The sequence below is a fragment of the Homarus americanus genome, unplaced genomic scaffold, assembly GCF_018991925.1.
Source record: "Homarus americanus isolate GMGI-L3 unplaced genomic scaffold, GMGI_Hamer_2.0 scaffold25116, whole genome shotgun sequence".
Lineage (NCBI taxonomy): Eukaryota > Metazoa > Arthropoda > Malacostraca > Decapoda > Nephropidae > Homarus > Homarus americanus.
In genome coordinates, this window is record NW_024722343.1 from 1 (window position 1) to 15,837 (window position 15,837).

The 15,837-nt window shown below is 40.1% G+C and overlaps 1 protein-coding gene across 2 annotated transcripts; it reads left to right on the forward strand.

Moving 5' to 3' along the window:
* The first annotated feature begins 4,534 nt into the window (after positions 1 to 4,534).
* Positions 4,535 to 13,412, forward strand: LOC121862720 (actin-related protein 2/3 complex subunit 1A-like). Of its 2 annotated transcripts, XR_006088274.1 has the most exons (6): positions 4,535 to 4,643; positions 4,923 to 5,113; positions 5,458 to 5,555; positions 6,627 to 6,778; positions 7,346 to 7,449; positions 7,729 to 7,838. XR_006088274.1 is itself a non-coding variant. In XM_042361036.1 (5 exons), exons 3-5 carry the CDS (start codon positions 5,489 to 5,491, stop codon positions 13,402 to 13,404), a joined length of 249 nt encoding a protein of 82 aa, XP_042216970.1. In that variant the 5' UTR covers positions 4,537 to 4,643; positions 4,923 to 5,113; positions 5,458 to 5,488; the 3' UTR covers positions 13,405 to 13,412. The 2 variants fall into 2 exon arrangements, 1 of the variants encoding a protein (XP_042216970.1); XM_042361036.1 differs by lacking the exons at positions 7,346 to 7,449; positions 7,729 to 7,838 and adding an exon at positions 13,375 to 13,412 and having other exon boundaries at positions 4,537 to 4,643.
* Positions 13,413 to 15,837: the final 2,425 nt, after the last annotated feature.

Here is a 15,837-nt window from a genome sequence, read left to right on the forward strand (position 1 = left end):
AGGGTTTTCACCGTTCGCATCTCTGTAATTTGCCACTTCTGACCACAATTTTAGGGTGTTAGATGTTTCTGTCCAGATTGTGTGATGCAGTTTTTTCCACTGGAAATCAATCTTGGTAAGGGTGCTGGAATCTTCTGTAAATAAGTGTGCCAAACCAAGTATATCTGATTTAATAGGCTTCAAGCATTCATCGGCACTCAGAAAAGAAATAGACTGCAGCACACGAATGTTGTCAGGTAAGCGTTGACCAAGTTGTTTTATGAGTTCAACCCGTTCAAATGCATTGTCCCTGTAACCCCGTTGCTATATATTATGGCTCGAAATTAGGAAAACCGAGTTTTCATGGACAGTCCAAAAGTATCCAGAAAGTCGCTAGACTTCTGTGGATATCGCTCTAAAATGTCGCTAGAAAAAAACAAAAAGCTCTAGATCTAGCTACAAAGTCGCTAAGTTGGCAACTCTGGTGGGTACGCCGGTGAGAAGTGCGTCTTATCTCACGTGATCCAGACATTTGCTAGATATCTTATAAAATTAATTAATACTCTCTTGATTTGAACTTAACAGAGTAAGACAATGATGCATATTAATAACATACATAAATATACAATTAACCTAAGTAACTAAGAACAATAATAATATAATAAATACAATTAACAATTTATTAATAGCTTATATGAAATGTGCCTCATGCTATGCGACTTCCCGCGCTCTACAGGCACGTAACATCATAGAAAAGAATAGGTGGTAACTTGATGTCCAAAACGTAAGGCCGTATCAAGGAACTGCACGTGGAGTCCACTTCAGTCCAAGTTTAAGTTTGGGCCTATTTCCAGTCGTAGAGGATTCTTCTAACTCGTCAGGTGTTGGCAGCAACTGGCAACCGAGATCAACAGACTCTGGCGTCCGAACTCCACAGTAACTCTTGCAGGGTAGTGCCTCGACTAACTCCAGCTTGGGGACGTCGTCAAGGACACGAGCAATGTGGGTCCTGCAATTATATTTCCTTAACATATTAGCTTGATGTAATTTAGGCTTAGAGGAAGGGGGCGAGAACCGTCCAACAAAATCTATGGCTTCCCGAGAAGATGGTTCTGCAATGGGTAAGGGTTCAAGTGGAACAGGACGGACTCTACCCTTGGCGGACATACGTGGGCACTGATCACAACTCCTACAAAAAGCTCTAATATCCGCTCCCATACCTGGCCAGTAAAACTGATCATCAACCTTCCTATAAGTTTTCCTACGAGAACAGTGACTTACAAGAGAGCTCTTGTGAGCTACAGAGAGAATGTTACTACGACAAACATCAGGGACAACAAGTAAAAACCGACCTACTTTAGCTGGTCGCTTGGATGAAACACAAGACCTGTGTAACACCCCATTAATAGAAACAAACTTATAAACCGACCCATCTCTCACCTGATCCTCCTCCCCGGAAGTCACCTTCTCCCTTACCCGCTTAAGAGTGGCACACGAGTGTAGGGGTATCGAGATATTAATGTTGTCTAGCACTCAGGATGGAAGGAAACTCTAATGTGGTTTCCTTGTATAATATATAAGTTATATGATAGACAGTCTGGTGCTGGAGATGCTGTGTGGTGAGGGGCTGCTTGGTAGAGACGTGCGGTGAGTAGCTTGTTGAAGGCGGTAGATGTGGAGGAGCTCCTTATCATGGGGGACTTTAACTATGGCGACATCGACTGGAGAAACGAGTCAACCCCGAATGACTTGAATAATCCTGCTACTCTTTTTGTAGAAACTCTGAGAGATAATTTTCTGTTCCAACATGTGAGAGACCCGACACATTACAGAGGGGAGCAAACACCCAAGCCACTTGACCTCATCATAACAAACGAGGAGGGTATGGTGGCCAAACTGGAACACCTTGCCCCAGTTGGCACCAGTCACCATACAGTGTTGTCATTCAGATTTAACTGTTACCTAGTTCAAGATAAGGCCAGGCCAAGGTGCAAATATTACAAGGGAAATTACAATGGGATGAGGGAAGAGATGAGGGGTATCAACTGGCCTGACTTATTAAGGTACAAGAACGCAGACACTACGCTGAATATCATAACTAGTAAAATGACCCATTTGATCGATAAATATATACCCAAGACCAAACCCAGTGCTTCTAGGAATACGAGGGGATCCCTACACATGAACCATGCGGCGGTCGACAAAATTAAGAAGAAAACCCAGAAATTCAAGACGTGGGTTGGGTCAAACGATGAGCAAGACAGGAGGATGTATGCAAGAGCCAGAAACCAAGCAAAGATAGAGTGTAGGAGGGCTGAAAAGGAGTTCCAAAGGCTGGTTGCACGCGAGGTCAAGTCAAACCCAAAGGCGTTTTACCGCTATGCACAGTCGAAATTGAAAACGCGAGTAGGAGTATCAGACCTGAGGCTTGAAGATGGTAGTTACGCAGATTCTGACCAGGATAAAGCTGAGGCATTGAACAGCTTCTTTTCCTCAGTGTTCACAAGAGAGGATGCAACTAACCTTCCTGCGTTTGAGGACAGACGGTTCGACACAGCACTGACCCACATTGTGTTCACAGAAGAGGGTATTAGAAATAAACTGTCCAGGCTAAAGGTCCATAAGAGTCCTGGACCTGACATGGTGCATCCTAGAGTGCTAAGGGAGCTGTGCAACGAGCTTGCAGAGCCCCTGAAGATTCTGTTTTGTAAATGCCTGGATGAACAAATGGTCCCCAGTGAATGGAAAGTGGCTTATGTGAGTCCTATCTTCAAGAAGGGCGATAGGCACTCCACGAACAACTATAGACCGGTGAGCCTGACCAGCATAATATGTAAAGTACTTGAGAGTATTATCAGAGATGCAGCGATGGAACATCTACTACGAAACAACCTTGTAAAAGATTGCCAACACGGTTTTATGCCGGGGCGCTCTTGCTTGACACAATTGCTCAAGGTATTGGATATTTGGACCCATATTCTAGAACGGGGTGGTAATATCGACAATATTTACCTAGATTTTGCCAAGGCTTTCGACAGTGTACCCCACGAAAGGCTGAAAATCAAACTGGAAGGGTACGGAATTCGGGGAAATGTCCTAGCGTGGATAGAAGACTTTCTACATGACCGCAAGCAATGTGTGGTGATTAATGGCACGAAATCGTCATCTGTACCTGTAACAAGTGGGGTACCGCAGGGTAGTGTATTGGGCCTGCTGTTGTTTGTTTGTTTCATAAATGATATGCCTGACGTTGTACACTCCTCCATACAAATGTTTGCCGATGACGCCAAGTTATTTCGGGAAATTAAGAACCAAGCGGACTGTGAAGAGCTGCAGAAGGACCTCTGTGGGCTCCAGGAATGGTCGAAGGAATGGCTGCTGAGATTCAATGTCACGAAGTGTAAGAGGATGCACCTGGGGCGTACCAACGGTAAGGAGGCGTACCATATGTCCCAACGGGATGAAGAAAATGTACTAGTTGAGACTGTGTGTGAGAAGGACCTAGGTGTGTATGTTGACAATGAGCTGAAGTTCTCGGGCCATTGTGAGAAGAAGGTAAATCAGGCAAATAAATTATTGGGTCTTATAAGAAGGTCGTTCAGATATCTAGACGGTCCGTCCCTCGTGACGATCTTCAGGAGTGAAGTGCTTCCCCATCTGGAGTACTGTCACCCCATCTGGTCCCCGAGATATGCTAGGGACTGTCAGTTGGTTGAAAATGTTCAAAGGAGGGCCGCCAAACTGGTGCCTGCACTTCGGCATCTCAGCTACCCTGAGAGATTGGAGCGCCTGAACTTGCCTAGCTTATACTACAGACGGGCAAGGGGGGACCTAGTTGAGGTTTATAAGCATCTCAGGGGGCACTACTCAGTTGAGTGTCCTTACTTGGAGCTGGCGGACGCTCGCCCCACAAGGGGTCACAGCTCAAGATTGAAGAAGCCGCAAGTCCGGAAAACCGTGAGGGCAAACTTTTTCGGAGTGAGGGTTGTAAACTCTTGGAACAATCTACCAGAGAGTGTTGTGACGGCACCGAGTGTGAGCTCTTTCAAGAGAAGACTTGACCAACACTGGAGCGGGTTCAGGTACATTCAGGAGCCGGTGCATGCCCAGTATTTGCCAACAGTGCGTGACAGAGACGTGACCGATCGCCCGGGCGGCTAGCGAGCCGACCTTTTGGTGAAGAATATAAAGGAAAAGAGACGTGACCGATCGCCCAAGCGGCTAACAAGCCGATCAGTGGCGAAGAGGATAAAAGTAAAAAAAAAAGTAAAAGTAACCACTTGTGCACTGGGTCCACACTCTGCTGAATAAAATTGTCTGGCATTAGCTGAATAAAATATTAAAAGTGGTTTCCAAATACAGGGTAGTGAGGAGGTTAAAAAGGAAAAAAGCATTGTAGATGAATGCAAATGCTCGGTTCTTAATTTCCCGAAATAACTTGGCGCCATCGGCAAACATTTGTATGGAGGAGTGTGTGTGGTATGAGGAACTCCAGAGACAACCATTTTGTGATATAGAATATTATTGATATGGATATGTATTTTTGTAAGCTTCGAGGAGGAAAACGTAATTATGTCTTGTGAATCCGCGCTAGAACGAATATGCATCCCAGCCGGGGGGGAGAGACGCCATGGCGTTGTTTACATCCCGGGGCCCAGTAGCAGGTATGTCCCACGTATTTCTTTGCTCTGTTAGAGTGTGTTTGATAGATTGAGCATAATAAATGTTATATGAAGAATGTGATGATCTCGTGGAGGTAGTTTGTAAGCCAGAATAAGGGTAATTCTAGCGTTGCTCTCCAGACATTCACCCTGGAGTGAGTCTACACCACCCCCTGTGTTGGGTTTATTATGTATTGTTTAATTCCTACTACTGTGTGGTACCCATATGACAACAGTTGATGCTTGTTTTGTATGTATAATAACTAGTTATGTCTGATCTAGGTCCCAGCCTCTTCCTTCTCGGGTGATTTCTAGAGTAAATAATTGAGAGAAGACTACAAGTGTGTCCCATCCCTGAATTGGGAGTTCCCTGCTTTGTGCTTTTAAGTCAGGCCAACAGGTTGAGACACAAGCTGTTTTGGTCAGGACTTGAGGATGTTGACCAGAGTCCGCTAATATCCTTCAATATTTAGGTAAGTAGAAGGAACTCTTTTTTTTGTACCATGTATTCTTAAGCATGTGTGGGGGGTGGTGTGGGAGTTTCTTATTGGCTATAGGAGACTTATAATTGGGCGAGAGTTTTACGTCAATTGCAGATTTTCGTCGGAAAAATAGTGTTAGGTTAGTTAAGGTTAGGTTTGGTTTTGTTAGTTTCTTGGTTTTTTATTTATGTGATTTACCCAAAGAACTATTGATTTCCGGCTGAAATTAATATTAAATTTGTTCGAAACTCATCGAGTAACATTGAAAAAACATATTTTTAATATCTGAACAAAGACCGGTGCATTTGTGAAAATTTACCATTTATTTTACACAGTGTTACAGACACCTGCTCCAAGTGATACGCCATGACAGAAGTGTTCCGGTTCGGCCTCGTGCCCATCGCTTGTCGTGCCCGGAATGAGGACCGCAGCCGTGAGTACCGACCTATATGAAGTTAAATAGCACTTGCCTGGCAGGTAAATTGCCATCTAATTTTCAAACTGAGTTGTATCGGTATCACTTTTCTAGAAGAAGTTTTTGTAATATTTGATGATCTCCCACCAATCACATTTCAGGATGCAGTCATTCTGCTAAGTTCTAAAATAGATATGTTAGGTCTCACCATTACCTATAATATGTCATGGAAGCCACACATCCACAACATTGCTAAAGCTGCCCCCCGAAAGCTGGGAATGCTGTACAGATGCCGTAGCTACTTTACTCCTGAGCAGTTGCTTCAGTTTATAAGAGATTCATTTGTCCTAACTTGGAGTACTGTGCTCATATCGAGGGTGGCTCTTCTTCTGTCCAACTGTTAGATAAGGTGGAATCAAAGGCATTTCATCTTATTGACTCTCCTCCTTTAATTGATAATCTTTCATCCCTTTCTCTTTGCTTCAATGTTGCTTCACTCTCTTTTTTACAGGTACTTTAATGGCCAATGTTTGGTGGATTTGGCATCCCGTGTACTGCCGGCAAGGCCGTGGACTTGTAACGCTCGTATTGCCCGTGGTGCCCACAGTTTCTCTGTGGGCAATTCAATTTCTTTTTACTCTTATTTTTTTCCCCCCTAGGCCCCATTGTGGTTCAATGACCTGTTGCTGGGTGGCCTATTCCCCGTAAAAAAATAAAAAATAAAAATAAAAAATAAATGCAACCACAGAATTCTGGAAGATTAGATTAGGTTATTCTTTGGTTGCTGTAATCTGCAATTTTACCTAAGTTTTCAGCCAGACAGCTGTCATAATACAGCATAATCACTGGGGGGGGGGTTCAGTCCTCTTTTTTATACCTGAGCAGGACTGGTTTCCTCTTCTGGTCATAACATGTTCAAAGCTTCTGATCTCTCCCAGTTTGTACCAGAAAGTAGGTGGAGTTAATTTTATTTTTTATTTATTTTTTCATTGTTAGGTTTAGATTTTATTTAGCTACTTAGCTTCTCTGTAGTTTTGTTTTGTTTCTCTAGTTTTGCAACCTCAGTGCATGTGTGTGTATTTCTTACAGAAGTGGCATTGAGTCTCAACAACAATGAAGTGAATATATATGGCAGAGCTGCATCAGAGTGGAAGCTTCAGGAAACACTCCAGGGTCATGATCTGCGTGTCACAGGCATTGACTGGGCTCCCAGCACCAATCGCATTGTTACATGTGGAGCAGTAAGTTTACTGTGTATTTATTTAACCTTTTCATGTGGTTAAGGCATAAATAATTTAAGACTTTAACTTTATCTTTTTTGGTTCAGTTAGTTTTGTATTGTAACATATACATTTTTTCACTCTATGGTTGTACTTAACAGATCTATCAACCACACTTTTTACTTAGCAAGTGGAGTGGAACTTATAACAACCCTCACGAGCAGCTGATATTTTCTATGTTGTGTTATATAGTTCCTGGTAATAATGGGAAGCTATTCTTGGTGTGAAGGTTTGTACTGATTGTGTCACCTTAACCACTTGTGCACTGGGTCCACACTCTGCTGAATAAAATTGTCTGGCATTAGCCGAATAAAATATTAAAAGTGGTTTCCAAATACAGGGTAGTGAGGAGGTTAAAAAGGAAAAAAGCATTGTAGATGAATGCAAATGCTCGGTTCTTAATTTCCCGAAATAACTTGGCGCCATCGGCAAACATTTGTATGGAGGAGTGTGTGTGGTATGAGGAACTCCAGAGACAACCATTTTGTGATATAGAATATTATTGATATGGATATGTATTTTTGTAAGCTTCGAGGAGGAAAACGTAATTTTGTCTTGTGAATCCGCGCTAGAACGAATATGGGGGGGGAGAGACGCCATGGCGTTGTTTACATCCCGGGGCCCAGTAGCAGGTATGTCCCACGTATTTCTTTGCTCTGTTAGAGTGTGTTTGATAGATTGAGCATAATAAATGTTATATGAAGAATGTGATGATCTCGTGGAGGTAGTTTGTAAGCCAGAATAAGGCTAATTCTAGCGTTGCTCTCCAGACATTCACCCTGGAGTGAGTCTACACCACCCCCTGTGTTGGGTTTATTATGTATTGTTTAATTCCTACTACTGTGTGGTACCCATATGACAACAGTTGATGCTTGTTTTGTATGTATAATAACTAGTTATGTCTGATCTAGGTCCCAGCCTCTTCCTTCTCGGGTGATTTCTAGAGTAAATAATTGAGAGAAGACTACAAGTGTGTCCCATCCCTGAATTGGAAGTTCCCTGCTTTGTGCTTTGTTACACATGTATATATCTATATATATATATATATATATATATATATATATATATATATATATATATATATATATATATATATATATATATATATATACATACATACATACATACATACATACAGTCGGCCCTTAACATACGCGGGTGTTAGGTTTGAGAGATACCCGTGAATGTTAAAAATCCGTGTACTTTTGCCCCCCCCCCCCTGAAAAACCCCTGGCCCCCCATGTCCTTATTTACCATATATACCTGTGTGTAGTTCGAGTTTTTAAGACCAAATTATTTGGCAAAAAATTGGAGGTCGACCTCTAAACGGCTAATAGTTTCTTTAGGTTGAAAAATATTTACCATAACTACCAGTAAACTATGGAAACGACGCACCACCAGCTGTGAGTGTCGGTACAGTTGCCAGGGCAGATCTCTTGCATCATCATAGGAAGCCCAAAGTAGCCAAATGCATGGTATGGTATACACAGGACGATGTAAAACAAAGTATTCATTTTTTAAAGTTTATTTATAGATACTGTACATCAATTTTTGTTCATTACATTTGAAACATCAATCTTTGTTAATTAAATTTGAAACAAGTACAGTAGTTTTGTTGAAACGTAATGTACAGTATTTAATATTAAAATGCAAAAAGAGCTATAAAATCAATTAATACTGTACACCCGTAATGTACTGGCTGGCATCTCCACTCGTCCCTGCTGCCGCCAGTCACCGCTCGTCCCCGCTCTATGCCTCCGCCTCCTCCACATCGTCACTACTGTTGTATTACAATAATATTCTATCCTAATTCACTTGAATAAATACTACAATACCATATTTCTGAATATTTTCATTAAAATCCATCAAAATCATTTTCCTTGTCATCGTCTTAAGCACCAAACAGCTCTTCCCAGTCTTCTCCTTGAACAGGGCTAGAGGGTACGTGTTTTTCAAATCGTTTTCAATTAAAAAAATGTTACAGCACATGTATATTTTACCTAAACTGCACCTGAACGAATATATTCTCAGAAAAAAATAGTAGTTTTGCTGAAACGTGGTGTATTTCAATGTAAAATAGGATAAAATACATGATGAAAACAAAAGACTTTACCTAACCTTCCGATGTTCAAGATATGTTACTCGTTTTTTTAATAGTTTTTGGTTTAAATACTGTTATATTACAATGATATTCTATTCATACTGTGCTTGATATACTACATTCACGGAAATGTAATATTTTTGCTGAAATGACGTCCGTATTACAGTGGAAAGTGGGATAAAATCGTGACGAAAACAATGACTTTCGCTTTCTTTCGTTCAAAAGATGTTACCGTAATCGCTTTTCGAATGGTTTTCAGTAAAAAACTGTTGCATCACAAGTGAATTAGGATTGAATATTATTGTATTACAACAGTTTTTTAACTGAAAACCATTCAAAAAGCGATTACGGTAACATCTTTTGAACGAAAGAAAGTGAAAGTCATTGCTTTCGTCACTTTCCACTGTAATACCTACGTCATTTCAGCAAAATATTACATTTCCATATTCTCAGAAATAAATAGTAGTTTTGATGAAACGTAATGCATTTCAATGTAAATTAGGATAAACTACACGAAAACAAAAGACTTTACCTAACCTTTTGTGAAATGGTAATACTAAGAGATTCTTATGGTCATGGGTGGGCTTGGGATTGGTTCTATAGAAAGATTTCTTAGTAATGTTAAGGCATTTGTCTATGAAAGATCTAGGGTACTGAAGGTTCAAGCCAATATTATAGATATATTTATATTCCTCATCAATAAATTCCGGGCTGCAAATTCTCAAAGCACATAAAAACAATGATGAAAATACTGACTGTTTGACTATTATGGTGGGCAGAATAATAATGAATGTATGAACACACATGAGTAGGTTTCCTATAAATACTGAACTTAAAGGTGTTACCTATTCTGCGGATCAGACAGTCTAGTAAAGGCAATTTACAGTCATGCTCTAATTCCACAGTGAATTTGAGCAAGGGGGCTAAGTTGTTAAGTTGTGGCAGTTGAAAAGAAACTATTAAGTAATATTTTACCACCTTCAGCAGTCTGGTTTAGATATGTTGATGATGTATTATGTCTCTGGCCATGTAATGAGGACCTAAAAGCATTCCTGCCACAACTTAACAACTTTGCCCCCTCGATCAAATTCACTGTGGAATTAGAGCCACATTTTATCAAAAGCTTTTGATACGTCTCTGAGAACAATATTGCACTGGTTTTTATTGCTGACGGCGTTAGCTATTGATTCTCAAATTAATGCAATAGCCGTGTTTGTGCCTCGGTTCTTTCGGAATCCGTGTTGTCTGGGGTTATATTTGTTTTCCTGTTCTAGATAGTTTCTGAGTCTGCTGTTGACTATTTTTTCTAGTATTTTCCCTGGTGTTTCTAATAAGGATATAGGTCTGGGGAAGTGTCCTGTTGCTAGTGAAGCGTTAAAGATCTGTGGGTATGTTTTGAAGGACTGTTTTGTTTGTCTGACTTAGTCCAGGTGCTTTATTTTTAAAACTGGTTATTATGTTTCTTATGTCTTTGTGGTGATTGGCAAGGTTAATGTGTCTGCACTGATTAGTATGTTGAGGTCTATTGTTCTTGGTGGTTGCCATTTCTGTGTGTTTAGTGTAAGGTGTGTTGTTACCATCTGTTCTGTTACTCTACAATAGTTTCTGTTTCTTCTTCTGTCATTTTATATATGTTGCTCCAGAAATTTCTGAAGATCAGTTCTTTTTCTACAGATTCTCTAGCTTTTACCCCGTTGTCGTAAGATGGCTGTTATCTATGGAGTTAGTGCCCATTAGTTTTTTGTTTTACTCCAGAAAAATTTTGGGTTGTGATAATCGGCCTCTGTGTTTGTGATTATCTGGTTCCATTTGTCGTTGTGTGATTGTTTACATATTTCTTTCAGCTCTTCCTTTAGGTTTCTGAAGAGAGTTATTGTTTCTTGGTTCCAGCCGTGTGTATTTGTATGTTCTAGTATATTATTCAGTCTTGTCTGGATTATCTTCTGTTCGTGTGTTAATTGTGCGTGGGGTAGTGTGCGGTAAGTTGTTTTGGGGGTGTTATTTTCCATGGCTGTGGTGACTTTAGAGTACCATGTTTCCAGGGCTATGTCAATGTCTGCTGTGTTTTTATGTTGATGTATTTGTTCGTTTGTGTTGAGTTCTGCCTTAAAACCCTCCCAGTTTGCTCTGTTGAAAGAGAATCTAGGGATGGAGGGGATTTGTATTGGTGATGTTGATAGAGTGATAATTATGGGCAGGTGATCGCTAGTGGTGGTTGGTCCAGGTTTCATGTGTGAATTCAAATGGTGGTGTCTATTGGTCAAAACCATATCCGGCTTCCCGGTGCTTCCTGCAGCTATGTAGGTTTCGAAATCTGGGCCCAGGTGTGTGATGTTGCCGTTTTCTAATAGGTCGTGTATAATCTTCCCCCTTGGGTTTCTGGTTCTGTGTCCGAGTATGGTGTGTGTCGCATTTAAGTTTCCTATAAAATACTGTATGCTGGTGTGTTACGTCTCATTAGTTTTAGTAAGTCGCCGGTCGGGAATGTTTGTCGTCGGCAAGGTAAATATGTTGTTCCGATTGTTATTGGGCCTTTAGTTGTGTTGATTTCGACTGCTAAGAAGTAGGTTTGGAAATTGTCTATGAGTGTATGTTCAGTTGATGTGTGTAATAGTTGAAGAGTTTTATTTTGTCACTGTTTTTCCGTCGGTGTGAGTTTATGAGAATTATGTCTGGGTCTATGCTGTTGTATATGTTTGTCAGTTCTGTTTTTCTTGTATGTGTCCAGGCCAGGACGTTGTGTTGTATTATTTTCTGTGTTCTGTTTTGCGTAATCGTGGGTCGCATGAACTTGACGCGTGTTGTTCGGTTGCTCGGGTCTCTCCGGGGGAGAGTCTCTCTCTCTTCTCCTTCAGTCCTGTTCTTATTTTCTTGAATTTTGATAAGTCTACGTTCTCGATTTTGTTGTATTTGCTGCTTATTTTTCCTCCACGTATTAGTGTTTCTATGAGTCCCTCTTCATATGTGTATTTGGTTGTTCCTTCTTTAATATCTTTTAACAATCTCTCATTTGTTACAGGGAGTTGACCGAGTAAAACCTGATTCCTATGCTGTCTCCGACGTCGGCCGGCCGTTGACCGGTGGGGTTCTCTCTACGTGGTCTTGCTGGTGTTGACTTAGCTGATTGGTTGGTTGTGTTCTCTAGGGTCTTGTGGTTATTTGGGAGTGGGTTGTATCCATTGCAGTCTCTGCTCCTGTGCAATTTTCTTGTTGTGTTATTTTATCTTCCCTTTCTTTGCTGGTGATTCCTAGACTGTTTTTGGTTATTATTTTGAAAATGTCTGCTGATGGGGCATTGTGTGGGAAGTTTACCTGTGGTAGGTTGTTCGCTGCCAACATTTCTCTGATAGTTTTTCCGAATGTTCCCGTGTTAGCCACGTTGATTATGTGGGCATGTATCGGTGTGGCTAGTGTGGTGAAGGGTAGACCCTCGTTAAAACGGACCCCTTTAATCCCGATATCGGACGAAATCTGAATTAAGCGAGGGACTGTCCGTGTCAAATTTCTGGTTCTGGGATTGTCCGATAGATGGCGCGTGCGTGCCATCTGTAGTGTCTTGCAACTTTGTTATTGCAGCATAGGTTTTGGTTGGGTCAGTTTCTATATGTTTGTTCGATTTTTCCTTTTCCTTCATGTCTTTGATGATATCCTTCCTTACTGGGCATCGTGCTGCCAAAGTGTGGTGATGTCCTTTGCAGTTCGGGCATTTTGAATTTTCATTACGTGTGTCTTTAACTTCCATATTTTCATACGTGGTACAGTTTTGTATCAACTGTGGTCAGGTCTTCTTCATGAGAGTGCTCTTTGTACAGCACAGCTTAAGCATTCATTAGTTATTTTTGACAGATAAATAGTTATAAAGGATAGATCCTGAAATCCTGTTTGATAATAGAGCCTAAAAAGAATTAATGAGATCCCATCCTCCTCCTTTGATGTCATCATAAGAGGTCAGTGGATTATGTGGGGTTGATTCTTCTTCCCACTCAGTGATAAAGTCTGACAAGTAAATAATTGGTAACTCATGTGCTGTGAAACCTTGAGAGTGATTTCCATACCTTCCAAGCCACCATGGACAACCTTGCCTTGTCAAACATCTGATCATGGGACATGGTTAGGGGGAAGTTGGCTGATGGTCAGTTTAGCCCTAATCACTCTAGTTTAGAGCTTCCAAGGGTTCCAAGCCCTCAAAGTTTGGTGGACACATTTACAAGTTAATCTTTATGATGTTATTAAAAGACATTATGCAGCTTAGAGAGCTGCCATCAGGTAATCATGGCTAATGCACACAACTGTGGGAAATGGACATGAAATGTTGGAGATGATTATGATGATATCAGCCTTTTCCTGCTATGGGTGGAGAGCAACTGAAACAAGTTGTCTTCACTCCTTCTACTTTATAGTTAAGATTTCAATTGTGTTTAATTACCTGTTTCTGAAAGAGACTTTCTTGTTGCAGGTGACCTTCCTGGAAATTACCGAGACTTAGTGTGCTTTGAAAAAGTCCTCTGGAGAGTGGGTCCAGGACTTACATCTGCAAACTTCCTGTTTCTTGGGTTGAGGTGAGTGTTCTTCTTTACTGACAACATGTTTGTTTATTTCTGTGAATTAATATGTAGTAATATCTAGATAATATGCATGTTATAATAAAATTTTGGATAAAATTAGAGCAATACAGTCATGGGGCGGGGCATCTTTTCTCACCTGAGAAAAAAATGCACTACAGATGCTCCTCTACTTGCAAAAGAGTTACATTCTTGAGTCTTGTTTGTAAGTCCAACTTTACTCCTGTAGATACCAAACTTATTGTAAAAACTGAAAAGATTATGGATATTTAGCCCAGCTATACCCTTTAATACAGCCTTAAAACCTGGCTCACTCTTCTCCTCTTAGGTAATGTTTGTTTTATCTGGAATTTTCTTCAAAATAATCCAGTCTCATCCACATTAAACACTTGTTCTGGCAGGTAACCCCGCTCATTGATGATGTTTGTTTCTCTGAAAATTTGTAAGTTGAACGTTCTTAAGTAGAGGAGCACCTTTATAGTGGTGTTTCCTTATTATTTCACACTATTATACTTAGCAATATTATAAATCTCTGGCTAATAATAGGGACGGAAAGATAAATACTGAAAGGCAAATGAGTTTTTTATTATTATTTTATTTTGGGGGGGTTTATGAGGGGGGTGTAAGACGAGTGCTGTTTTTGGTGATCATTAACTTGTTTTACAGTATTAGTCCACAATAATAAGAAAATTTGGGAGAAAAAATTCGGTTATTGTTGGGGTTGAGGGAACTAGATATGTCTGATTACAGCAAATGTGTTATTGTCAATTTGTAGGTGAAAGATTTTATCCTCAATAGATGTAGGTTAACATTACACCTGGAGGCAAATGCCTAAAGAAGGAAGGATATTCCTTTTAGTTGTGTGAAAAAATATTAAAGAAAGTATATTATCATAAGTTTTCTTTTACAGAAAAGATGTATACTACTCCCACGAGGAAAGAACGACTATCTTTGATTATATCGTCAAAACGAAGAGGTTCGGAGAGGTTAAAGGCACAGTGTTTGGCAGGATATGGCCGAGGCCCAGGTAATACTACACCTCTTACTGCAGTACCTGTTCCTGTTATAGCACATGAACCATCATGTTTATTAATACTCTACTTGTTTTATGCATGCATACATACAGTCAGCCCTTAACATACGCGGGGGTTAGGTAAGAGAGATACCCATGAATGTTAAAAATCCGTGTACTTTTGCCTCCCCCCCTAAAAAACCCCTGGCCCCCCCATGTCCTTATTTACCATATATACCTGTGTGTAGTTCGAGTTTTTAAGACTAAATTATTTGGCAAAAAATTAGGGGTCGACCTCTAAACGGCTAATAGTTTCGTTAGGTTGAAAAATATTTACCAGGAACTACCAGTAAACAATGGAAACGACGCACCACCAGCTGTGAGTGTCGGTACAGCTGCCAGGACAGATCTCTTGCATCATAATAGCAAGCCCAAAGTAACCAAATGCATGGTATGGTATACACAGGATGATGTAAAACAAAGTATTCATTTTTTAAAGTTTATTTATAGATACTGTACATAAATTTTTGTTCATTACATTTGAAACATCAATCTTTGTTAATTAAATTTGAAACAAAAGAAAACTACGATACCGTATTCTCATTAAAATATTACATCACAAGTATATTTTACCTTAACTGTGACTGAATGAATATATTCTCAGAAATAAATATGGAAATGTAATATTTTGGCTGAAATGACGTACATATTACAGTGGAAAGTGGGATAAAATCATGACGAAAACAATGACTCGCTTTCTTTCGTTGTTCGAAAGATTTTACCGTAATCGCATTTCGAATGGTTTTGAGTTAAAAAACTGTTGTACCGTACCGTATTACAATAATATTCTATCCTATCATTAGCCTCATAATCCCACAACTGAAAACCATTCGAAAAGTGATTACGGTAACATCTTTTGAACGAAAGAAAGCGAAAGTCATTGTTTTCGTCACAATTTTATCCCACTTTCCACTGTAATATGTACGTCATTTCAGCAAAAATATTACATTTCCATATTCTCAGAAATAAATAGTAGTTTTGTTGAAACGTAATGTACAGTATTTAATATTAAAATGCAAAAAGAGCTATAAAATCAATTAATCCTATACATCCGTAATGTACTGGCTGGCATCCCCACTCGTCCCTGCTGCCGCCAGTCACCGCACCTCCCCGCTCTATGCCTCCGCCTCCTCCACGTCGTCACTACTGTTGTATTACAATAATATTCTATCCTAATTCACTTGAATAAGTACTACGATACCATATTTCTGAATATTTTCATTAAAATCCATCAAAATCTATTTCCTTGTCATCGTCTTAAGCACCAAAGAGCTCCTCCCAGTCT

What these genes read in the sequence shown, in the direction of transcription:
- LOC121862720 (XM_042361036.1), top strand. Translation starts at nt 5,489, where the DNA reads ATGACAGAAGTGTTCCGGTTCGGCCTCGTGCCCATCGCTTGTCGTGCC. An exon ending in CCGGAATGAGGACCGCAGCC is followed by an intron (nt 5,556 to 6,626) that starts GTGAGTACCGAC and finishes TATTTCTTACAG; the next exon opens with AAGTGGCATTGAGTCTCAAC. An exon ending in GCATTGTTACATGTGGAGCA is followed by an intron (nt 6,779 to 13,374) that starts GTAAGTTTACTG and finishes TTCTTGTTGCAG; the next exon opens with GTGACCTTCCTGGAAATTAC.